This window comes from Phyllobates terribilis, unplaced genomic scaffold (genome assembly GCF_046119375.1).
Source record: "Phyllobates terribilis strain yellow unplaced genomic scaffold, ASM4611937v1 Scaffold_2__4_contigs__length_985480577, whole genome shotgun sequence".
Lineage (NCBI taxonomy): Eukaryota > Metazoa > Chordata > Amphibia > Anura > Dendrobatidae > Phyllobates > Phyllobates terribilis.
Window position 1 is genome coordinate 681,920,443 of NW_027362762.1, and position 26,053 is coordinate 681,946,495.

The 26,053-nt window shown below is 46.5% G+C and overlaps 1 protein-coding gene across 1 annotated transcript in view; it reads left to right on the top strand.

The window, feature by feature from the left end:
• LOC141247126 (uncharacterized) overlaps positions 1-26,053 on the top strand; it is a 132,553-nt gene that overhangs the window by 20,806 nt on the left and 85,694 nt on the right. The window contains exon 4 of the mRNA XM_073669190.1: positions 8,037-8,159. Within this exon, the coding sequence (XP_073525291.1) occupies positions 8,037-8,159 (123 nt within the window). The remainder of the gene's footprint in view (positions 1-8,036; positions 8,160-26,053) is intronic.

Here is a 26,053-nt window from a genome sequence, read left to right on the forward strand (position 1 = left end):
GTACTTCATGCATGAACCGGCACATGGACATGAAGCATAAGTTGCAGTGGGAAGCTCAGTGTGCTACAATGCGGCCTAGCCGGCCGGGCCAACCACCGTCTGCCATATCTTGTGCATCCGCGGCCTCTTCATCCTCTGTGACTGGGGGGACAGCAGTCACACCTGTTTTGGGGCGCAGACCTGCCACCTCTTTACCCGCAACAGCCAGCGTGATTGGCAGGTCATCATTTTCTTTGGAGGTGGTAACACCAGCTGGTGTTGAGCGCTGTCCGACATCGATAGCACCACCTTTGGATCAAGGCAACCTAACATGTCCGCCTGCATCTTCCTCACAGACCGGCAGTTTGCCGGGGACACCCTTATCAACCCCGTCTAAGCACAATAGCCAGCCCTCGGTCCCTCAGATGTGGACAAGTAAAAGACCATTTCCTCCTAGCCATGAGAAAGCTAAGAGGTTGAATTTCACCATCTGCAAGCTCTTGGCTACAGAAATGCTGCCTTTCCGCCTGGTGGACACAGAGGATTTTCGAGACCTTATGTCCGTCGAAGTGCCCCAGTACCAGTTGCCCAGTCGGCACTACTTCTCAAAGAAAGGTGTGCCTGCGCTCCACCAGCATGTCGCACACAACATCACCGCTTCTTTGAGAAACTCTGTGTGTGACAGGGTGCATTTCACCACAGACACTTGGACGAGTAGGCATGGACAGGGGCGTTACATGTCGCTGACTGGGCACTGGGTAACTATGGTGACAGCAGGACAAGGGGCTGCTGTCCAAGTCTTGCCGTCCCCACGAGATGTGCGTCAATCCTCTTTATGTCAAAGTTCCTCCACTGCTTCTGCCTCCTCAACCTCCTCTCGGTCTTCCACCTGCACCCAAAGCCTGTCTGGTCATGCCACAAGCTTTCTAACTGCGCAGAAGGGATCCTGCACACCTCCTTACTATGCTGGCAGTAGGGCTCAACGTCATCAGGCGGTTTTTACTTTGAAATGTCTGGGAAATGTGAGTCACACAGCTGAGGAGTTGTGGTCAGCTCTGGAGAACCAATTTCATGAATGGCTGTCTCCACTGGACCTGAAACCAGGGAAGGCCGTGTGCGACAATGCTGAAAACCTGGGTGCGGCCCTTCGCCGGGGCAATGTCACACACGTGCCTTGTATGGCTCACGTGTTGAACCTGGTTGTCCAGCAATTTTTAGCCCACTATCCCAGACTAGATGGCCTTCTGCAGAGGGCACGGTCGCTGTGTGCTCACTTCCGCCGTTCGCATCCCGCAGCTCAGCGACTTACATCTCTACAGAAGTCGTTGGGCCTGCCACTTCACCGGCTAAAATGCGATGTGCCTACCCGGTGGAATTCAACTCTGCACATGTTGCAGCGACTGTGGCAGCACCGACAAGCCCTGGTGCAATACGTTCTGACGTATAGCCTGGGCCAACGAGATCCAGAGGTGGGGCAAATCACGCTGGAGGAGTGGTCTCAGATCAGGGACCTATGCACCCTTCTGCACAGTTTTGAAATGGCGACGAAGATGTTTAGTGCTGATGATGCCATTATCAGCATGACTATTCCGGTGATTTACATGCTGGAGCACATGTTAAACAGAATTCGGAGTCAGGTGGTGGCACAAGAGGAGGTGGAGGAAGTAGAGGAGGAGGAGTTGTATGCGGAAGGGCTAACATCTGCAAGGTCCAGACGGTCGGCAGCACCAAGGCGGCAGGCATGTGAGGGTGGGGGAGATGGTTTTACCAGGGCGCATGGTAGCAGCCAAACTAGTGAGGAAGGTGCAGGAGCCCAGGAAGAAGTGGAGGACGAACTGATGGAAGACTCATCAGATGAGGGAGACCTTGATCACATTTCTGTTGTGCGAGGTTGGGGGGAGAGGACAGAGGAAGGAAGCATGATTGTTACCTCGCCACCAACACGACAGGGACTTGGTGCTCCTGGATGCGCAACACACATGAGTGCCTTCTTGCTGCACTACCTGCAACATGACCCTCGAATTGTGAGAATTAGAAATAATCCTGACTACTGGGTTGCCACACTGTTAGATCCCCGGTACAAAAGTAAATTTGCCGAAATTATTCCTGCCATAGAAAGGGATGCACGCATGCAGGAGTATCAGCAGAGACTGTTGCAGAATCTTACATGTGCTTTTCCACAAAACACCAGTGGTGCACGTAGTGAATCTCACAGTTCCAACTTGCCAACCGTGGGACCGTCAAGTGTTCAGCACTCAAACCGTAACAGAACCACAGTATCTGCTGGTAACATCAATTTTGCGGAATCATTTCACCACTTTTTTAGCCCATCCTTTGCAAGGCCACAGGAGACAAGAAGTCTGACACATAGTCAACGCCCAGAGACGATGGTACAGGAGTATCTCCAAGTAAACATTGAAGCCACGACTGTGTCACTGGACCCTTGCTCTTTTTGGGCTTCCAATCTGGATAAATGGCCGGAGCTAGCCACTTACGCCTTGGAGATCTTGTCATGCCCCGCAGCCAGCGTTCTGTCTGAACGTGTGTTCAGCGCTGCTGGTGGTGTGCTGACAGATAAGCGCACACGGCTCTCCACTGATAATGTAGACAGACTCACGTTCATAAAGATGAACAAATCATGGATCCGAAACGACTTTTCTACCCCTGTGTCATCCTGGGGAGAGTAAAAGCTTGATGATTGGTTAAAATCACCCTACCAACCGTTTTAAGCTTTCAAATTACTAATCATGTTTATCTGTATCTTGACTGGAAAATAATTTGGGCTTTGTAGCAGTGTGCAGCACTGATCCTATTAGGCCATCTATAATAAGCTCCACCAGATTTAAAATTAAAAATAATTTTTAGCTGCATCTAGCCCGGAAAATAATTTTGGGGCTCCGAGATGCGCAAGACACATAAATGCCTTCTTGCTGCACTACCTGCAGCATGACCCTCATATTGTCAGAATTCGAAGTAATCATGACTACTGGGTTGCCACACTCTTAGATCCCCAAACTTTTCGATCAACCTTTTCATTTTAATAAAGACCAAAAAAATGGTCATTTTTGAAATTATAAGCATTAGCAGGTTGTTAGAAACTGAAATCAAACAGTTTTCAACTCAAAACTTTATTCTAGGTGATGTTACATTTTCACATAGGACCCCTTGTTCGAAAGGAGCTTCTGAACTCTCTCGTCCATTGAATTTGTCAGGTTTTGGATGGTTTCTGCTTCAATTGTTTTGCATGAGGACAGAATACCCTCCCAGAGCTGTTGCTTAGATGTGAACTGCCTCCCGCCATCATAGACACTCCTTTTAATGATGCTCCAAAGGTTCTGAATGGGGTAGAGGTCAGGGGAGCATGGGGGTCACACCATAAGTTTGTCCCCTTTTATGCCCATATCAGCCAGAGATGCAGATGTTTTATGTGCAGCATGAGATGGTGCATTATCATGCAGAAAAATGATCTTGCTGTGAAATACACGGTTCTTCTTCTTGAACCATGGCAGGAAGTGCTGTTTGAGAAAATCCACATACATTATGGAGTTCATCTTTAGCGCCTTCAGGGATCCTAAAGGGGCCGACAATCTCTCTCCCCATGATTCCAGCCCAAAACATTACTCCACCTCCTCCTTGTTGGCGCTGTAGCCGTGTTTGCGTGGGGTGTCCATCAACCAGCCATCCTCCACTCCATCCATCTGGACCATCGAGCGCTGCATGGCACTCATCCGTGAACAAAACAGTTTTGAAATCAGTCTTCATGTAATGTTTGGCCCACTGGAGCCGTTTCTGCTTGTGTGAAGTGGATAGAGGAGGTCGACAGGATGGCATATGCACAGCTGCAAACCTCTGAAGGACCCTGCATCTTGTTGTTCGGGGGACGTTGGAGGCACAAGCAGCTTCAAAAACTTGTCTGCTGCTATGACAAGGCTTTTTTGCCGCTGCTCTTTCAACCTGACGTAATTGCCTGTAGGAAAGAGTCCTCAATTTGCCCTTATCAGCACGCACACGTGTGTACTGTGAATCAGCTACATACTTCTTGATTGCCAAGACACTTCATCCTGATCATCGCACAATGTTGATTGTAGTCATGCCTTGACCTAAACACTCCACAATTTGTTGCTTCTCAGCAGCCGACACATCCTTTTTCTTTCCCATTTTGGCAGAAAATGTAGGCTGCTTAATAATGTGAGAGAGCCTTCTTAAGTAGTCTTGCCTTTCATTGGACACACCTGCCAAACTAATTAGCACAGGTGTCTGCAATTGCTTACAGTGATATAAAGAGCCCTGACACACATCACCATCAATGAGTTTAACTGACAAACAAATTCTTCCCTTATCACTCCTAAACACTTTTTGCATAATAATTTGGAACGCAGTGTACATGTGCTTTTCCACAAAACACCAGTGGTTCACATAGTGAATCTTACAGTTCTAACTTGCCAACCGTGGTCTGTATGGAATTGTTCAATAAAGTGCCCAAAATTAAGATAACATAGATGGGAGAGGTCTCTATGAATAGGAATTCCTAAGTATTTGATACCCTGTGAGGGCCAGGCAAAGGGAAAGTTGGACTGGATGGAATCCTATATGGATGTGGGGAGGGAGACATCGAGGGCCTCAGACTTTGCTGCATTGATTTTAAAATTTTACCATGTAACAAAGTGATCTATTTCAGCCATAACAGCAGGGATGGATATATGTGATTGAGTGATATATACTAGGACATCATCAGCAAATAGAGAGCACTTGTACTCGGTGCCTCCCACCTCAATCCACCTAATATTGGGGTTATGGCGAATTGATGAGAGCAGGTGCTCCGTCACTAGGATGTATAAGAGAGGGGACAGAGGACATCCCTGCCTTGTCCCATTGGTGATTGTGAAAGGTGATGAAAATGTTCTGACGCACCCCCTGGGCCTTGGGACACCCGGAGCCGGACCCTTTTTGGTGGATGCTGGTGGTTGTAGTCTTCGTGGCGGCGACCCGGTTCCGTGGCTCAGGGCGGTCAAACCAGTGGCGGAACTATTTATGTGGTTTTGATGTTTAAATGTCCGACTATGCCACCCGTGGATTGCGGTCAGAGTGAACCGCCGCTACAGGGCAGACCGCTGAGGCTGGTGTTGTGGGTGCAGCAGAGCGTAGCATAACTCCCCACGGGAGGAGTATAGCCTCAGGGCAGTGTATGCGGAGGATGGGGGTGATGGTGCAGGGCAGCAGCAGTAACGACACGGAGTCAGTGATGCAGTCCAGGGCCTTTACTCACAGTTCTTATTATCCAGACCACGTCTGCAGGTAACGGCTGCCCACGTCGTACTGTGCTCACCAGGTGAGGGGCTCAGACAACTCCCAGATAACTTTGGAGCACTTCACAGGACCCCCTTTGTGTGTCCTTTGTCTGGCCTTTCTTACCAACACTTCTGTCCGGCTGCCTCAGGCCTCCTCTTGGTAAACTTGGCGCCAGTTTCCCTGACCCTATGTGGTGCCTTCCTAGCGGGTGTAGCGAGGGGCTGCGCCACATAAAATGTCAGAGCCTCCGGTTTCTAGCTGAGGGTCGTTTCCTGCCTCCACTAGTTCGGGGACCGGTCTCCCCCTTTGGCCTGACCCCTCCACGCAGGTGGATTCGGGCGTGCGGTGGCGACTCGCCCGTCCGCACCCCTGGGATCCCTTCATTCCTCGTTCCTGGAGCCTTCTCCGCTCCTCTTCCTTCCTTCTCCCTCTTCCAGGCCTGAGCCTCTGTTACTAGGCCCGCCTCCGGAGCAGAGCTCATGCAGAGCCCCTGCTCCCTGCCACTTCTGCTCAGACTTCTCTGCACTGAACTAAGATGGTGCCCACCTTTTATACTCCCTTCTCAATGCACCCAGGAACTGCTTCCTCCCTGCTCCTGCACTACAGGGTTCCCCTTCCTCAGTGTTCCCTCCCCCCACTCCAGCCAGGGACAGGGACTGTCGTGCCCATCTCAGGGGCATATTGGTCGCCCTGCCCCACGGCAATGTGGTGTAATGCATGCAGGTGTCGGGTCCTGATCCACACTCCATCCTTACCTGAGAGTGAGATATCACACCTCTGGGTGAGGTGCAATACGTCTGTAGCAACCGAGCCCTCAGGGTGCTACAGTTCCATTTATCTTCAGCCTAGGTGACGTATTGCGATACAGGGCCGTGATTTTGGCTATAAAAGGGTCCCCTAGACCCCTACCCCAAGCTTTTTAAGAGAATCATATATGGCGTGCCAGGAGACTCTATGGAATGCTTTCTCAGCATCCAACGAGAGTATCTAATTACAAATTTTTAACTGCATCTAGCCCAGGAAATACTTTGTGCCTAGTAGCAGTGTCTGCTAGTCAGCGGATTATCCCGGCTGTTAAGCAAGCTACACCACCTGTAGTTTAGACACTTAATTTTTTCAAAGGAAATGCTTCGGGACCATGGGATACTTAGTGAAGAGCATCAGGAGGCACCCCAAGGCATAGGGGCTGGGACTGGCAGTAGGATGCCTTGCGGTGGACAGCCGAGCTCGATCCTTATAAAAGCTTTTTAACTGCAGCAGCTTTAGTGGACGCTACTGGAGCTGGAATTACCGCGGCTGCTGGCATGAGACTTGCCCTCCAATAGATCCTTGTAAATGGATTTAAAGTGTATTCATTCAAATTAGAGAGACAATTTAAATTAAAAAGCTTAGAGCTGCCTCCACCACAGGGGGGCTCGCTCGACCCACCAGCGGACAGGCACCAGTATTGGGAGAGGGGGGCTGGCCGTCAGGATTCACCGCGGCTCTGGCACAAACCCGGCGACACGGAGGTGGCACGGGCAGGAGCGGACTGGCCGTGTCGGCTTCTCACTTTTTGGATTTTAGAAGGGCACATGCCTATATCTGTGTCTCCCCCTCCTTTTACTCCTCCACCTCTTTTATTTTCGCATAACTATATGTACTTGTCACTTTTCCATGTGTTAGTTATGTCTTCTGAGCAGTTTGTCAGCTTTTGGACACCTTTGAAGGTGTTTTCTATGTGTTTCTATGTGTTTTTGTTTGCCTGCCATTGGTTTTAACGGTGTTCGAAGATGTTCGACGAACAGTTCGACGAACAGTTCGGCGAACACACGGGTGTTCGACGAACCGAACTCGAACACTACGGGGGTGGCTCAACACTAGTAGTGAGATGCTCGGGCGAGTACCGAGCAGTGCCGAGCATGCTCGCTCAACACTAGTACTTGCGTATAATTGTTTGTACAGATGAACGAGGCACCTTCAGGTATCTTGAAATCGTACCCAAGGATGAGCCAGACTTGTGCAAGTCCACAATTCTCTTCCTGATTTCTTTAGACTTTCCCATGATGCTACACAAAGAAGCAGTGTGTTTCAGGTGTGCATTAAAATACATCCACAGGTGTGTCTCTAATTAACTCAAATGTTGCCAAGAAAACATCAGAAGCTTTCAAACACATGACATCATCATATGGGCAGTCCAGAATTGTTTAAAGACATAGTAATCTTATTGTATGTGACTTTGCAGTAAGTACTAAAAATGCCTTAAAACATTCTCTTTCTCTCATTATTCTGGCATTTGGCAAATATTAAAAATTATGGTAATTATAATTGACCTAAAACAGGAAAGGGTTATTCTGATTTCATGTCAGATATTGAGAAACACATGCATATGTGTCTTTTTGTATAGTGTATGTAAACTTCTGGTTTCAACTGTATACAGAAAAATGATTATAAGAACACAAAAAAATAAGCCCTCACACAGATCTACCGACAGAATATGTTGACACAAGCAATTTTTGTTTTCTTAAAAATTACAGAACTTCTTTTCCTCGCTAAAGTATATAAAAGTAAACAAGTTTGGCACAGACATAATCTGGAGAATCATGTTGTCAGGTCATCTATATCAATAGAAAAATAAAAAAGTTATAGCTCTTTAAAGAATGGTAGGAAAAACGAAACAGCAAAAGTGAAAAATGAGTTATTGGTTAATTATTTTTATGTTATAAAAATGATTTGATTTTGTGTACAATAAAACCTTTAACACTAACAATGTCATGGACTCTTTTTAGCTACTCCTACAACTGAATTATACCTGAGTTCTATCATTAGAAAGACGCATGGAAATATTTTGACTGGAACAACGGCAAACTCAATAGGTATTACTTTACACAATGTACTTTTTGTTCTTGCAAGTAGGTTTTGAAGTTTAGTGGATATGTTTGTATTTGTACTCTTAAAGAAAGAGTCACCTGTCTTAACACAGGGCACAGTCAGAAGGCCATATCAGACCAAGATTGTAATGCAGTGCAAAGACTGGCTTGCAGCTCTCCCAAATCCAGAGAGACAACTGCACTGAAGTACATGAAGCTATAATGCTCAGGTCGGGAGAGCCGCCAGCCAGTCAGTGCACTGTGTTCTGATTTATACGGCCATCTAACTGCGCCCTAAAACAGATTTCTGTCAGTGTGATAAGAAGATGCCTATTTTTATTCTATGTTGATTTAATTGGCGGGTAGGCAAAGAGACCTTGGACTACATTCAGCTTATCCCATTGACGCAGCAGTTTTTTTTCCCCCCAAGGACAGTCCTTCCCGCTCCTCTGGCCGGGGTCAGATATTAGCCTTGACCTACCATTTCACACGTCTTACATCTCTGTTCTCATTCTGGGACCTCTCCCAATCTGCAGGGGTTTATCCAAGCACTGTAGGCATTGCAGAGGCCACCCCACTTGAATGTACCACGCTCTGGAAGACAGGCAGTTGGCCCAGGTCGGTCATCTCAGTGTCACAAGTTCCTTCTAGCAGGCGGTCCCAACAGAACCCGAGATAATGCGTCTGATTTCCATTCTCCCTTCCTGATCGGAACTTGATATGGTAGTTGAACTTAGTCAGCTGTGCCATCCACCTCTGCTGAAGCACCCCCAGTTTGGCATGTTCCAGGTGAACCAATGGATTGTTATTCATTATGACTACCACTTCAGCCCCGTTAGGTACTCTGCAATAATTCAGTCATTGCCCAAACCAAGGCCAGCAGCTCTTGCTTGAAAGAGCTATAATTTGCGGGGTTACCTTCTGTCTCTCTTAGGGAATGGATTCCATATGCCACCACTCTCTCCCAGCCATCTAGTACCTGTGACAACACTGCTCCCAAACCATGCAGGCTTCCGTCTGTGTAGAGCAGGAACGGAGTATCAAAGCGTGCAGAAGCCAGAATTGGTGTGCCGATTAGGGCGGCTTTCACATCCTCAAAGGCCTTCTGTTGCTGAGGGCCCCACTGAATGGGGCGATTCTTGGGTTCTAGAGTTGTGCCTCTCAGGCGTTCGTTCAAGGGACCGACCAGATGAGCGAAATAGGGGATAAACCATTGGTAATATCCTGCTAGTCCCAAAAAGACTCTAACCTCTCGCTACGTTCTGATACACCATTGTTTCATTGGGGGCTCATATCACGTACAGACGATGAACAACAGTGGGTCAGTTTTTGAAAAAACAAGCAAGAGATCCCTTCCTCCCAGAACTACTGCTACATCACAGTTCTGCTCCATTCAACATGCTTTCCCCTAGAATTAGCCAGAAAAAATGAAGTGGAACTGATTAAACCTCTTTAGAGTCCAATAATAATATACTTTTAACTGTCTCATCCTTCCTCTCAAGACTTGTTCTTGTGATGGATTTTTTTGTGAAGCTGGATGCTTATGTGAAAACTTAGTAAGGCAAGCATGATAATAACTTTTTTGAGGGTCTCTCAGATTTCAGAGGAGAAAAACAAACATATGACTAAGTTTTCTATATGTGGATAAAAAAGGGGTTCACGTGGGTTCTGGATTTAGAATGAACTGCATTGCACTAAATATTTTGCTGTGGGACCGTCCTCTACTAGCCTTCATCAGAACATGTCTGTTGTAAAAACTCCGTATTCAGCGCAGCGTACCGTATTCTTAATCTGATGGTGCAGTCAGTAGCGTCTACTTCACAGCTTGCAGAAGGTGTTTTACAGTAACATGTCCAGATCTCTACGTATTCTAGCTAATATCCCTCCTTGTACTTCTCCTTTTTGTATCAAGGTTTGTTTTTTTGCATAGAGGAGCATCACAATGTAATGCTTAAGCAGCTATTCTAATGCTATGACTACTGCTATTTGCAACTTGGTGATGATGTATAGTATATATAGTTCAAGAAATCAGAATATGAAATCAAAATTAAGCGTTGGAGAGATTGGTGGTTAGCTTAGACTTTAGCAGAATCATATACTAATATAGAGTCAGAGACTCATAATATATTTAAAAGGAAATGATCTCCAAGTTTTTGGTACCCCATCTGAGAGCTGCATGATGCAAAGACCCTCATTCCAGTGATGTATCACCTATTGTGCTGCATGCTGCTGTTTTGATAAAATCAGTTTTATCTGCTGAAGATTTACCAATTTTCTACATGCTGAGCTCTCTGTGTACACTGTGCATAGGCAGAAAGTTGCTAATCTGTATTGGGGGCGTGGTTATACAGAGCTGATGAATATGGAGGACTAAATGGAAGCAGATTTACTGGTCCCCTAATGGTAATCTCCCAACACAATGATTTTATCAAAACTACAGCAAACAACCCAGTATTTGATGCATCACAGGAATTAGGGTCATCGTCTCTATATTTTGCTCCTCTCTGATTAGGTGGCAAACACCTAGTGACATATTCCCTTTAAGAAATGAGGTATGTTTTCATTCATCTATTTTATGTACCCACGTTCCAGATATAGGAAAGTCAAGGACCTGGCACTCAGGAAATGCACTATATAAATACCGTATTTTTCGGACAATAAAGACACACTTTGTTCCTCCAAAATTTTGGAAGAAAGTGAGGGGTGCATTTTATAGCCCAGATGTACTTTATAGTATGGCTGTGGATGGGGGGGGGGAGCGGCAGCAGCGGGTCACAGGAGGCTATATAAGTTACATAGTTACATAGTTTATAAGGCCGAAAAAAGACAAGCGTCCATCCAGTTCAGCCTATTTCTTGTGCACTGCAGCTATTCCGCAGTGTTGATCCAGGGGAAGGCAAAAAAAAACATGCGGTATAGGCCAATTTACATCATTGAGGAAAAATTCACTTCCCGACACCAATCTGGCAGTCAGATTAAATCCCTGGATTAATTAACTATCACTAAGCATAAGGTGTAATTTTATTGTTCTCAAGAAAGGCGTCCAGGCCTCTTTTGAACTCATTAAGTGAGTTGGACATCACCACTTCCTCTCCCAGAGAGTTCCAGAGTCTCACGGCTCTGACCGTAAAGAATCCCCTTCTATGCTGGTGCAGAAACCTCCTTTCCTCAAGACGCATAGTGTGCCCCCTCATCTTTGTCACCATCCTTGGTATAAACAGGTCATGGGAGAGATCTCTGTACTGCCCCCTGATGTATTTATACATGTTTATGAGGTCTCCCCTAAGCCTTCTCTTTTCCAACGTAAATAGGCCTAATTTTGACAACCTCTCTGGGTATTCTAGTCCCTCCATTCCCTTTATTACCTTAGTCGCCCTCCTTTGTACCCTCTCTAGCTCCAATATGTCTTTCCTGAGCACCGGAGCCCAGAACTGTGCACAATATTCTAAGTGCGGTCTTACCAGCGCTTTATACAGAGGAAGAACAATGTTCTCATCATATGCCCCTATTCCTCTTCTGATGCATGCCATGACTCTATTTGCCTTCGCAGCTGCTGCCTGACACTGGGCACTCCAATTTAATTTGCTATTAACCAAGACGCCCAGGTCCTTCTCCATGTCAGATTTCCCCAACGGTTTCCCATTTAATATGTATGGGTGACTGCTGTTTTTCTTTCCCATGTGCATGACCTTACATTTATCGGCATTGAACCCCATTTGCCATTTTTTGGCCCAACTCCCCAATTTATCTAAATCCTCCTGTAGCTGTGCCCTATCCTCATCTGTATTAACTACTTTACAAAGTTTAGTATCATCTGCAAATATTGCTATTTTACTATGCAACCCTTCCACTAGATCATTAATAAATATATTAAATAATATAGGGCCCAAGACAGACCCTTGAGGCACCCCGCTAGTAACCCTGACACCCCCTGAGCTTACTCCATTGATAACCACCCTCTGCTTTCTATCACTCAGCCAGCTATTTACCCACTTGCACACATTATCCCCCAGACCAAGCATTCTCATTTTATATACCAACCTTTTGTGTGGCACGGTATCAAACACTTTGGAGAAGTCAAGGTATACAACATCCACTGACTCTCCCCGGTCCAGCTGTGAGCTCACCTCCTCGTAGAAGGCGATCAGGTTTGTTTGGCAGGAGCGATCCCTCATGAATCCATGTTGATATGGATTTAGACAGTTATTATCTTTAAGATATTCTACAATAGCATCTCTAAGAAATCCTTCAAACAATTTACCCACAACAGACGTTAAGCTGACTGGTCTATAGTTCCCAGGGTCACTTTTAGACCCCTTTTTGAATATTGGTACCACATTTGCTTGGCGCCAGTCTAGTGGGACAGTCCCTGTCCATAAAGAGTGCTTGAATATAAGATACAGTGGCCGGTCTATCACATTACTTAATTCTTTTAATACCCGGGGGTGTATGCCATCTGGGCCTGGTGACTTGTCTATTTTGATATTATTTAGGCGTTTCTGAACTTCCTCCTGGGTTAGGTGGGTGATATTTAGCAGAGGGTTTACTTTATCACTCTGCATTTCCTCCGATAAATTGTTTTCTTTTGTGAAAACAGTGGAGAAGAAGCTATTGAGTCGGTTTGCTTTACCCTCATCGCCCTCTATGATTTTACCCATGTGATGCTGTTAAAGAGGATGAAAATTCACTGCTCCCCATGCCCATAGTCTCTCCCATGTTTATGCACTGAAACTGGTGTCTAGAGGTGGGAAGGACTATGAGAGTGGAGAGCAGTGAATATTCATTCTCTTTAATAGCAGGCACACGTGATCGCCCAGCCACTGCAGGAAGCCTGCGGCTGCAGCTAACACCGTGCCTGCTATTAAAGTAAATGAATATCCACTGCTCTCCACTCCCATAGCCCCGGGCGTGGGGAGCAGTGAATATTCCGGCAGCTTACCCCCATCGGTATTCTCACATCACACTCACATACTATTTCATCCAGCTTCAAGCACCCCTTTAACTGGCAGTATCATCCTATACTTCTGTGCTTTATTTAGAGCCATGTCTAATCATACAGGAGGTGAGACAAGGAGATGAGCGCTGTATCCTTGTATCTCTGACACTTAGAAAGCTAAGCTATGGTGGGGGTATGTTCTCTTTCTAGTGCTTATGATTAGGCAATTCATATAGACACAAGATATGCACACAGTGAAAGTTAACTAATAAAACCCACTTGGACTTATAAAAAGTTAAATCATTATGGGCCAATATTTTGATTGCTAATATCTCTGCAACAGGGATAAAACCTGTTTTATTCAGTTGAGCAGCCATTATTACATTCTATGTCCAATTCAACATTTGGTGAGAGGTCCCCTCTAAAATGACGCCGCCATAGCCTGGTTTTAGTCCAGTTTCAGATGCCCTACAGTGGCCGGCGCAGCTTCAGTCACCGCTCAGTACACAGTGAGCAGCAGCTGTAACCAGGGCATGTTTACATCCTCCGCTCACTATGTACTGACTGAAACTGGCTGCACAGCAACGACTGACAGCCGGAGGCTGCCGTGAGGAATAAAGCTAATTTCTTCCCGGTAGCTGGGTTTTCAGTGCAGCAGTTGCACAGCTTTAGAAAGCAATTAACCTGCAGATTAACTCTATGTCTGCAGGTTGATTGCATTTTTGACATGACAGATTCTCTTTAAATAAGGAATAATGAAGATCTCTAGGTTATAGCAACCCTTGTACAACTAAAACTTTCCTGGATGTTCACAAGTTCCTAAAATTATAAGATTAATACAAGTTAATAAACTGGTGAATTGCACTATAATGTCTATTATATTGAAAAACTCTATTTGCTTCAAAAGTATTCTAGCAATACAAATGCAAAGCTGTAGGGAATTCATATTATTTCCTGATACCCAGCTGATGCCCTGCAAATCTACCAGTTAAATACTGCAGCCTATAGTCTGTATGTAGTAGACATGAGTAATTCAAATTTTATGAAATTCGCAGGTTCCACCGAATTTGAATAATTTACAGAAAATAGCATCAGTCACAGAAGACTAACACGATCTCATGCCCAACTGCAAGGGCATCCCCATAATGCCTTTCAGCTATTAAGATCACATGGTATTACACAACTTATCAGGAGGGAAGAGGAACTATCATAGCTTCTATAAAAGCCAAGGCAGAGAATGCAGCAGCCAATTTAGGATGATTTTAGGATAAATAGAGGATGTCAGAGTTCACAGCTCAGCAATAGTGATGAGCGAGTATGTTCTGTTAACCCTTTCGGCAAGCATGCTCGGGTGCTCGCCGAGTATCTTCAGCATGCTCAGGTGCTATGTTTCAGTCACTCTGTGCTCATGATTTGCGACTGTTTGACAGCTTTAATACATGTGAGGAATGCCTAAGAAAAGGGCATTCTTCACATGTATTAAAGCTGTCAAACAGTCGCAAATCATGAGCACGGAGTGACTGATACATAACACCCGAGCACGCTAAAGATACTCGGAAAACACCTGAGCATGCTTGTAAATCTCGAGTAACGAGCATGCTCGCTCATCACTACTCAGCAACAAATATTTCCTTCTGTAATCATGAGAGTAGTAGTCTGCAAAAAATACATGACTGAGGGATATCTAACCTTTGGTCTCCTTTCATACCAAACCCTCCTCGGCATGCTTCTACCCCAAGATAACAACACTAAGGCCTGGGTCCCACTAGCGTATGGTATCCAATGCGATAGCATCAGACGCGATCCGAACGGAGCTGAAAAAAAAATGCCACTGAGCACACCATCATGGGATTAAATTGGTATGAATGCAATCCGATTTTTTTATTCGATTACATTCACACAATTTAATTGCAAGTGAGAGCGAGCCCTGACTCTGCATGAATTGGATGGAATGGCCACATCACAGCCCTTTATTAAATAACACCATAACAATAACAACGTACCATATTAAATGAGGACTCTAATGAATGGAAGGAATAGGTTTTTGGAGGTGCATCAAATAATATCCCACACCACCAGCCACTCCTACCATAGAAGAGTCTCATCACCCTTTTACCAAATCACTAATTGCGCCCCAAAGAACTGTTTCAGCCACAGCAAACATGCACGTTCCACCGCACCTGAACCACCTTCATAACATCATCCCTTACACCCAGAGTCCAAATGTTAATTTCTGTCTCCGATAAATGAAACCTATCTTATCTCAAATGCTCCCATTAAGGAACCTCCAACTTCCGATGCTGAAACACAATTGCAACATTCCTTGGTAAAAATGAGCTACCTCCCTGCTAACCTTGATATGAGCCTTATTCAAACACTCCATGAATCGAGCGGGATTCTAAGCCAGTGTGGTGCCCTGCTGCGCATTGGTGCCACAGAACCCAGAAGAGTGCATGGATGGATTTCTCCACAAGAAGCCTTCACACATTCACACACCTCCACCCTACCACCTCAGACCACCAGAGGGAGCCCATTAGGGATATATATAGGGAGGATGGAGCCATGCAGTAGAGTTTAGAGTGAGTTCAGTTGTGAGTCAGAAGTTAGTTGAGTGTTCAGTCAGACTGAGAGAGAGTCTGAGAGCGTGCTGATGCTCAGAGAGCAGCGAAGAGGCAGCACGCTGGCTGCTGTGCTTAGGCGAGCCAAGGCCTACAGCACATGTGAGGGCCCTAAGTGTGGTTGAAGGCAAGAGGAGAAGGAAGAAGTAGTGAGGGGGCAGAGGAGCATACCAGGCTCACCCCGAGATATATACCGGACACCGGGTCCGCGCCTACGGGGACCCTTTATACCCAGTAGGGACCACCGGAACCCCTGGAGGACTACAGGTCTCAGGTTTACCAAACGCTGACTACAGTAACAGGACTAGGAGTCACGGAGGCCCCAGCGTCCAGGGAGAGTGATCTCCAAGAGAAGGCCCTACCACCAGGTCAGCAGGTGCAAGGGAGAGAGCGACAGTAACCAAGCTAGGCCTAGTTCCAGGCAGGCCAGAAGCTTAGTGAGTAAAGCCACGGATCAGGAGGCCCTATAACCGCTTACTGGGGAGAGTCCAAAAGTGCACCCTTCGTCCGGAGTACCCTGGACCGTGCCTGCATCATCACCAGTAAAGGTACTGAAGCTTACCCCCGTGTGAGTGTCCGTCTTTCCTCCGCGACCGTCCTGCCATCTCTCCCTAGCATCCACCGTCTACCCCTATACTGCCCTGGAGCTAACTCTACCTGTGGAGAGCCACACCACCCCTGCTGCCGTAACACCAGCTCCAGAGGACTGCTACACAGCGGCGTCTCCCTTTAGCCGCATTCCACAGGTGGAGTAATGAACTTTCCAAATCCCCTATAAATATCCCCCTTTTTACTGACCGCCCTGGGTCACGGATCGGGCCAGCCACCGTGATATTCCCCACCGGCATCCACAAGAGGCCCGGCTGCCGAGTACCCCAGGGCCCTGGGGGCGCGTCACCAGCTTTATATAACAATAAGAGAACGAAAAAAAAACTAGCATCTTATCATGAAATGTCATGAACCCCAACAAATATCATAACAATATAATATTATTATAACACATGAATCATCGGATAGCACTCATTCGAGTTAGACGCTGGCTACTCGCCAGTGTGAGCTAGCCCTTAGGATGTCGCTCTATTTGCCGATTTAAGTGGTTGTCACGTGATCTCTCGTATGCGATTTGCAGACTTGTGGTCATATGACGACTGACGTCTCCTTCTGCTTCTCTTTTTGTTCTAAATTTCTATTGAGAGAAGAAGGAGGAGACGTCAGTCGTCATATGACCACAAGTCTGCAAATCGCATGTGAGCGATCATGTGAAGACCGCTCGAATCAGCAAGCAGAGCGACATCCTAATAAAGTGCATATTACACATCTTTAGGATTCAGCATGTCAATGTACAGAATTACAAACATGTACATAAATTACACCTATATAATACACACATACACTCAACACATGCCCTGCACCAACTCTACAGCCAGGGCCTATCAGATGCCGGCAGCTACAGAGCACACATGCGTCACGTTGATGTCATTACACCTATCAGAGACCTGCTGATACGGGTCTGGGTGGTGGAACCTCTGTGCTTTGGTGCAAGGAGGGACCAGAGGGGCATGACTAAGTGCCTACACGGCCTGACCAAGGTCGCACGGCGGCTCAATCGACTCCGTGAACCAGGGAGGGACCGAGCAGGGGGACCAGATGCCACTCTGGGACCGACCTTGTGTGAGAGCAGGTGACTCCCACGGGTCAGATGGCAGGAACTGACTGGTACAGCGGATGAGCACGGCAGGGAGGTTGACGGGTGGTCCGGGTAGATAAGCAGGCTGGTTCGGCAGATAGCCAGACGGGTGCCCCGGGTAGGCGAGCTGGCCGGCACGACAGGTAACTGGCAGGTGCTCCAGGTGAGCAGGCTGGTGGGCACAGCAGGTAACTGGGAGGTGCTTCCAGGTAAGCAGGCTGGTGGGCAGAACTATTGACAGGCTGACGGGCTGAACTGTAGACAGACTGACAGTCAGACTGGTGGGCAGGACTGACAGGCAGCGGGACCTGAAGGCTGAATCAAGTGTTAGCACACAGAACAACAACCTTGCACAGGCACCTCCATTTTGGAGGAGGTGCCTTATATAGGGGAAGTACTCCAGCCGGGGACTTTTTAGGACGGCGCGTGAGGCCCCTTTAAGAGGGAGGGAGCGCGCGCGCACGCGCCCTAAGCACAGTGCCCGGGAAGCTGCGTGCGTTGCGTGCCACAGCAGCAGGGGAGCGGGAGGACGCAGGACCTGGACCATGGCGGTGAGGGGAACGGCGTCTCTGCCCGGCAGGAGTCAGAGACGCCGATGCTACACCCGCAGCTTGGTTGTTACGCCCCTGAATATTTTACATCATGCACATGACATTGTATGTAAAAGGTAGAAACAAGACAGCAGAATATTTTTTAAGAAAAAAAAAATCTGAAATCAGTGTCAGTTAGAGACGGTGTTCCACTTGTCTCAAGATATTGTACTAAATTTTTGCATTTCTTATGCAATACTTTTTGTTAAGGGGGGATTATTATTATTATTTTTTTGTTAATACAAAAGATAATTCTATAAAATTCAGACATTTAACTTTGACTGTCTACCTCACTGTCTATTTATTTTTTGCATATCTGTTTTACCCGTCTTAGTTTACTGTCAGACAAGTCACACTAAAACAGAACCCTGTTGCATGTGCTGGCTTTTCAGTCTTGTACCTATGTAACATTTATTATTACAAAAATTTTAGTAAGGGGGGATGCTTTTTGCTGAAAAAAATAGAAAATAATTTTTTTAATGTAGACATTTAACTATGCATGTTTATTTTTGCTTAACTGTTATATTAGTCCAATTTGGCAACCATAAATGTACACCCATATATTGTCCTACTGCTACATTTTGCTTCCTGTATGTGATCTACCTGCCTAATATTTCTTGTTATGTCCTTTAAGGCAAAGGTTAAACAAGTGGTGTGGAAAAGATTGTCAAAAGTTAATTATAGTGTTGTACACAATGTATGGTAAAAATGTGGGAGCTGCTAGCAAAATCAAAGCACCATCAGTTGTCCAGGCAGTAGTTCTACCAAGGCAGACCACAACTGGCCTCCTTTGCCTCTAGCAAGAATATATATATGGCACATAACATGTCTCAGTCACAACAGGAGATGTTACCTCTAACAGCAGCACCATCAGTTTGAGTCACTGCTTATTTTTCTCATTTATATAGCACCATTAATTCCACAATGCTTTACGGGCATCACCACTGTCCCCAATGGGGCTCTAGATTCCCCATCAGTATGTCTTTGGTCCTCATATGTCAGTTGGGGACTGAGAGTCCCCCATAACCGTTTGCTAGATTGTCATGAGATGCAAGAGCGTGAAGCGAAAGAAAAATGAATTAAGTGTTATTAAATCTAACTGAGAAGTGCCCATGCCTGCTTAAAGCAAGAGAAACCTCTGTGAAGAAATGTGTCTATTATCTGATGTACATAGTTCTTATCAAGTTCATGTTCAGTAAAAACAACAATGTTGGAGTTTGGTCTCCCTTAATTTGTTCTTTAACATCTATTCCTGGCCTGCCCGATATAGCGGCACCATGCAGCCTGCAGAGGCATATCACCCAGGTATTAATAATAATAATAATAATAATAATTTTTATTTATATAGCGCCAACATATTCCGCAGTACTTTACAATTAAGTAGGGACTAGTGTTGAGCATTCCGATACTGTAATATCGGGTATCGGCCGATATTCGCGGTATCGGAATTCCGATACTTAATTCCGATACTTTTACAATATCGAATACCGGAATCGGAAGTTCCCATAATGCCTGCGCTCTGCAGTGTCTGTGAAGGATGACAAGCTGGATGGCAGCGCGATCCAGCCTGTCATCAGAATGCCATCCCAGCGGGGGAGAATTCTCCTGATTGTTTAAAAGCCGGCGGGCGGTAAAAAGCCGCCGGCTTTTAAACAATCACACAGCCCCATACTGCTTCCCCGCAGCCTCCCACCCCGATCCTCCGCTCCCCTCGCCACCTCCCATCCCGATCGTAAGTTAGGACCGGGCGGGGAGCGCAGCACCAAGGAGCGGGGAGCGAAGGACCCGGGCGGGGAAGCCGGCAGTGAAAAGACTTCACCGCCGGCTTTCCCGTTCTGTGCTGCGCTTTCCCGCCGGTTATTTCAAATGAACAGCTGAGGTATCAGGTGATGCCGATCAGCTGTTCATTTGAAGTCGCTGCGTTGCCCTCAGAGGGTTCATGTGAGTTCATGCTTGACTGCATGAACTCACATGAACTTTCCCACGGCCGCACAGGTCAGCCTCACCTCCCAGACCCGTCATGATTAGTGTGTGTGCGGGGTGTGTGTGCGGGGTGTCTGTGCGATGTTTGTGCGGGGTGTGTGTGCGGGTGTGTGTGCGGGGTGTGTGTGCGGGGTGTGTGTGCGATGTTTGTGCGGGGTGTGTGTGCGGGGTGTGTGTGCGGGGTGTGTGTGCGATGTGTGTGTGCGATGTGTGTGTGCGATGTTTGTGTGCGGGGTGTGTGTGCGGGGTGTGTGTGCGGGGTGTGTGTGCGGGGTGTGTGTGCGGGGTGTGTGTGCGGGGTGTGTGTGCTGGGTGTGTGTGCGGGGTGTGTGTGCGGGGTGTGTGTGCGATGTTTTTGCGGGGTGTGTGTGCGATGTTTGTGCGTGCAGGCAGACATAGGCCGATGTGACACTACTACTCCCATCGGCCTATGTCTGTCCCCCGTCCACTCGTGCCAGCAGGATCAGCTCGATGGGAGCAGTAGTTCCCATCAGCCTGATCCTGCTATTTAAATTGCCCTACTGTGTCCCCAATAAATGTTAGATACATGTCATTGGTGGCCAGTGGTTACCTAAAAGAAATTAGTTCATACATTACCTGTCCCCGCCGATCGCCACCTAAAATAAAGTAAAAAATAAAAAACTTCCTCTATACTCACCTAGACACCTAATTCCCCGAAGCCAGCGATCTCCTGTAATAAAATATAAAATAATAAACCACAACCTTATCCTTACCCCTCCGGAGTAGTCCACGAGTGGCTCACGAAGATCTCCAGTTCAGAGCAGCCACATAGAATGTGACCGCTCTGAACCGCTGCCGCCGCTAGAATGACGGGGCCGTAAGGGTTCACCGGAGTTCAGGCAGCGCTGCTCCGGTTAGCTGCTTTATGGCCCTGCTGTATCGTGAGAAATTCCCACTGTACAGCAGTGCGGTAAAGGAGGTCTCCGGAGCTGCGCTGCCTGAATGCACTCCGGTGACCTCAGTCAGTGGCTCCCGCTGCCGGGAGCGGACGTGTTCCCGGCAGCGTGAGCTTACAGCAGCCATGCACAGCTGTCACCATCTCCAGATGTGACAGCTGTGCATGGGAGATCAGCGCAGGAACGTGGACAGGTAACTATTATTTTTAGTAAACTAAGAATTAAATAAAATGGTGTGTTTTATTTCAAATAAATTATTTTTTTCTGGGTGTAGTGTGTTTTTTCTTTTTAACACTTTGTAGGTTAGTAATGGGGGTGTCTTATAGACGCCCATCATTACTAACCTGGGCTTCATGGCAGCTGGCGCTGACATGAACCCCACCACTATTACCCCCTGCCACCGCACCAGGGCAGCGTGGAAGAGCGAGGCTAAGTGCCAGAATTGGCGCATCCTATGGATGCGCCATTTCTGGGGCGGCTGACGGCTGGTGTTTCTAGCCTGGGAGGGGGCCATTATTCATGGCACCCTTCCTGGGCTATTAATATCAGCCCCCAGCTGTCTGCCTAGCCTTTGCTAGCTATTAAAATAGGGGGGACCCCACGTCATTTTTTTTGGGGGGGTCCCCCATTTTAATAGCTAGTAAAGGCTAGGTATTCAGCTGGGGGCTGATATTAGTAGCCTGGGAAGCTCCGTGGGTTTTACCCCCTTCCCAGGCTTCAAACATCTGCCCCAGCCATCTGCTTAACCTCCGCTAGAGACTAAAATTATGGGGGATCCCACGCCATTTTTTTTGTAAATAAATCCTTTATTTTAACACTAAATGACATTTGAGGAGTTAATAAAGATGCAGTCCCTAAATTATTATTTATTTTTTAATTAATTTTTCCCAAAACTTTTGACGTGGGCTTCGCAATATTTTTGTATGCCAGCCAGGTACAGCATCCAGCTTCTATGAACGCGCCATTTTCCGGGGCGGCTGCGGACTGCAATTTTCAGCGGGGGGGGGGGCAGAAAGCTTGGGCCTCCCTGCGCTGCAGATTCCAGCCCCCAGCTGCCTAGTTGTACCTGGCTGGACACAAAAATAGGGAGAAGCTCCACGTTTTTTTTTTTTTTAATTATTTCATGAAATTCATGGAATGATTAAGAAAAAAAGGGCTTCCCTATATTGTTGTGTCCAACCAGGTACAAATAGGCAGCTGGTGGTTGGGGGCAGCCCGTTCCTGCCTGCTGTACCTGGCTGGACACAAATATAGTGCAAAGCCCCACGTCAATTTTTTTTTAATTATTTCAGGAAATTCATGAAATAATTAAAAAAAAATTATGTTGGGCTTCGCCCTATATTTGTGTCCAGTCAGGTACAGCAGGCAGGAACGGGCTGCCCCCAACCACCAGCTGCCTATTTGTACCTAGCCGGAAACAACAATATAGGGAAGCCCTTTTTTTCTTAATTATTCCATGAATTTCATGAAATAATTAAAAAAAAAAATACGTGGGGCTTCGCCCTATTTTTGTGTCCAGCCAGGTACAACAAGGCAGCTGGGGGCTGGAATCCGCAGCGCAGGGAGGCCCAAGCTTTCTGCCCCCCCCCCCCCCGCTGAAAATTGCAGTCCGCAGCCGCCCCGGAAAATGGCGCGTTCATAGAAGCGCCATCTTCTGGCGCTGTACCCAACTCATCCAGGGCCCTGGTGCGGTGGCTCACTGGGTAATAAAGGGGTTAAGGCCAGCTTGGCATTATCAGCTGGCCCTAAGCCCGAAATTCATGGGGTCACGCCAATATTAGACATGACCGCCATGAATTTCTAGTAAAGTATTTAAAAAAAACACAAACACCCAGAAAAAAGTCCTTTAATTGAAATAAAGACACAATTCTTTATTGTTCTAAATTAAACCATACTTACAGTCACGCCCATTCCAGCTGAAGCCAACGATCTCCTTCAATAAAAGAAAAATAATAAAGCAACCTCATCCTTACCTTTCCATGGTTCCCACGACAGCTTCAGCTCTGCTACATCGAGATGACAGGCTGGACCGCAGCAGAACGCTGCCATCCAGCCTGTCATCCCGCAGACACTGAGAAGCGCAGGCATACTTCCACTCCTCAGTGTCTGGCTGTGACGGCATCCAGATGAGCCGAGGTCATGTCCAATGAACTCAGCTCACCTCATGCACGTCACTGACAGCGTGGGAAAATACAGTAATCAACACTGTCACTGTACTTCATATATATGTGACTGACATGTTTCTATCTATCTAATCTATGTGTGATTCTCTATTCTTTCTATTCTAAATTGTCGGGTACAGATGCTGAATTGCCGGCCGGCTTTCTTAAAGAGACGGTGCACGAAAACACTAATATTTTTTTAAATAAATCCTCTACACTAAATGACAAGTACAGTAAGCAACACTGTCACAGTACTTCATATATATGTGACTGACATGTTTCTATCTATCTAATCTATGTGTGAAGCTCTATTCTGTCTGTTATAAATTGTCGGGTACCGCTGCTGAATTGCCGGCCGGCTTTTTTAAAGAGACGGTGCATGAAAACACTAATATTTTTTAAAATAAATCCTTTACACTAAATGACAAGTACAGTAAGCAACACTGTCCCTGTACTTCATATATATGTGACTGACATGGTTCTATCTACCTAATCTATGTGTGAAGCTCTATTCTTTCTGTTGTAAATTGTCGGGTACCGGTGAATGCCGCTGATGAATTGCCGGCTTTTCATGTCATTCTACATTATTCTTAGTTGTTTTACTTCATGTAGAATTAACCTACAAGGAAAGAAAGGGTTTATTTTCATTCCGATATTTGTGTCCCATTGACTTGCATTGGTTTCCGGTATCGGAATCGGCGATATCCGATACTTTTTGGGTATCGGCCCGATCCAATCCGATACGATATTTCCTGATATTGGAAGGTATCGCTCAACACTAGTAGGGACATATACAGACAATATAGACAATACAATGTATCACATTTCAACAGTTACAGGAGGAATGAGGGCCCCGCTCGCAAGCTTACAATCTATATGGAAATTGGGGGACACAATAGATAGAACATGGTCATCAGCCAGTATCGGTCTAAGAGCAGTTACCGTGTGCTATTGTGTGCATGGAGGATGTGGAGACAGATGAATTCGCAGGGGTAGATTAAGATTAACATTTAGGAGGGGACATGGGAGAGTTAGGTTGGTGAGTTGATGAGTTGAGGTGGTCGGTTTGTCTAAACAGATGTGTTTTTAATGTGCGTTCGAAGACATGGGGGCTAAATATGAGTCGGATCATTTTGGGGCAGTGTATTCCAGAAAACTGGCGTGGCACGAGAGAAGTCTTGGAGGTGGAGGTGTGAGGTTCGGATTAAGGAGGATATTCGTCTTAGATCAGTTGCAGAATGAAGGGCACAGGTGGGGTGATAGACTGAAATGAGGGATGAGATATAGGGCGCTGCAGAACTGTGGAGAGATTTGTGGGTGAGAGAGATGAGTTTGTATTGTATTCTGTGGTGAATGGGTAACCAGTAGTGTTGAGCGATACCTTCCGATATCGGGAAATATCGGATCGGATTGGATCGGACCGATACCGAAAAAGTATCGGATATCGCCGATTCCGATACCGGAAACCAATGCAAGTCAATGGGACATAAATATCGGAATTAAAATAAACCCTTTCTTTCCTTGTAGGTTATTTCTACATGAAGAAAAACAACTAAGAATAATGTAGAATGTATTGGGGGAGGTGGGGGAGACAATAAAGGCACAGAGGTTTAGCCCAGTCAAATGGAATAGCAGGAATTACTATTTTTTTATTATGTTCTGAGTTACGGAAATATTAACTATGTTAAGTATTTTTATATTTTGTCAGATATTTATGTTTCACTACTTCCATGCTCTTCACCTTCTTTTTTACTTCTCCCACACTTTCTCCTTCATCATCCTCAGCATCTTTTTCATCCACTTCTTCTTCACCTTCTTCTTCTTCACCTTCTTCGTATTATTCTTTTTTTTACATTCTTCATATTCTACTTCTTCATCTTCTTCATATTCTTCTTCTTCATCATATTCTTATTTGTGACAGGCATTCCTGTAGTTGTTATCTATAAAAGGTTGGACATTACACCTTTCGTTCTGCCCGTCACAAAAGATTTACAACAGGATTTGTCCGCGTTCAGTTTGGCCTGCAGCAGCAGGTCTTTTCCAGGGGCACCACGAGGAGGAACGGACTCACCCCCATACACTGCTTAGTCATCTTCTGCTTATAATTTAGATATTATCTTTTGCTCTGATTTTTAGTCTTATGCTTAATGTTCTTCCGCTTTTTGTTCTGCAGCTTCTTGTATTTCTGCTTCTTGGTTTTCTGTCTCTTGTTCTTCTGTATCTTGGTGCTTGTCTTCTCTTCTTTGTCTTCTTGGTCAACTTCTTCAGGGTCATCTTCTTGGTCTTCTTCGGGGTGGTCTTCAGGGTCGTCTTCGGGGGTCCTCGTCTTCGGGGTCCTCGTCTTCTTCGGGTTGGTCTTCTGGGTCCTCGTCTTCGGGGTCCTCGTCTTCTTCGGGGTGGTCTTCAAGGTCCTCGTCTTCTTCGGGGTGGTCTTCAGGGTCCTCGTCTTCTTCGGGGTGGTCTTCAGGGTCCTCGTCTTCAGGGTCATTGTCTTCGGGGTCCTCGTCTTCTTAGGGTTGGTCTTCAGGGTCCTCGTCTTCAGGGTCCTCGTCAGGGAGATCCAGAGTGATTACCAAGAACCATTTCAAAAAGCTTGAACTTGGAAATGTAGCAGAAGGTACAAGAAAGCTGAGGAACTACCGAGGACCAGCTGACGGTACTGGAACCCGGATGGGTAGCAGAAGGTACAAGAGCCAATGGAACTACCGAGGACCAGCTGATGTTACTGGAACTCGGTTACTAAGCAGGAGGTACCTGTGCCAGAAAGCACTACCAAGGACCAGCAGACGTTGGTGGAACTTGGATACCGAGAAGGAGGCACCTAATCCAAAGGCACTGCCGAGAACCAGCTGACGGTACTGGAACCCGGATGGGTAGCAGAAGGTACCCATGTAAAAAAAAGTTCAAGGCCGCGAGCCGGCCGCAGTTACCAAAACCCACAGTCCTACAGGGGGTGCTTGTCCTATTGGCACTATGGAACCAGCCTTCATTGCCAGATCCCGCAGCCCACATAGGAGTCACCTAAACTGCAGGCACCATAGAG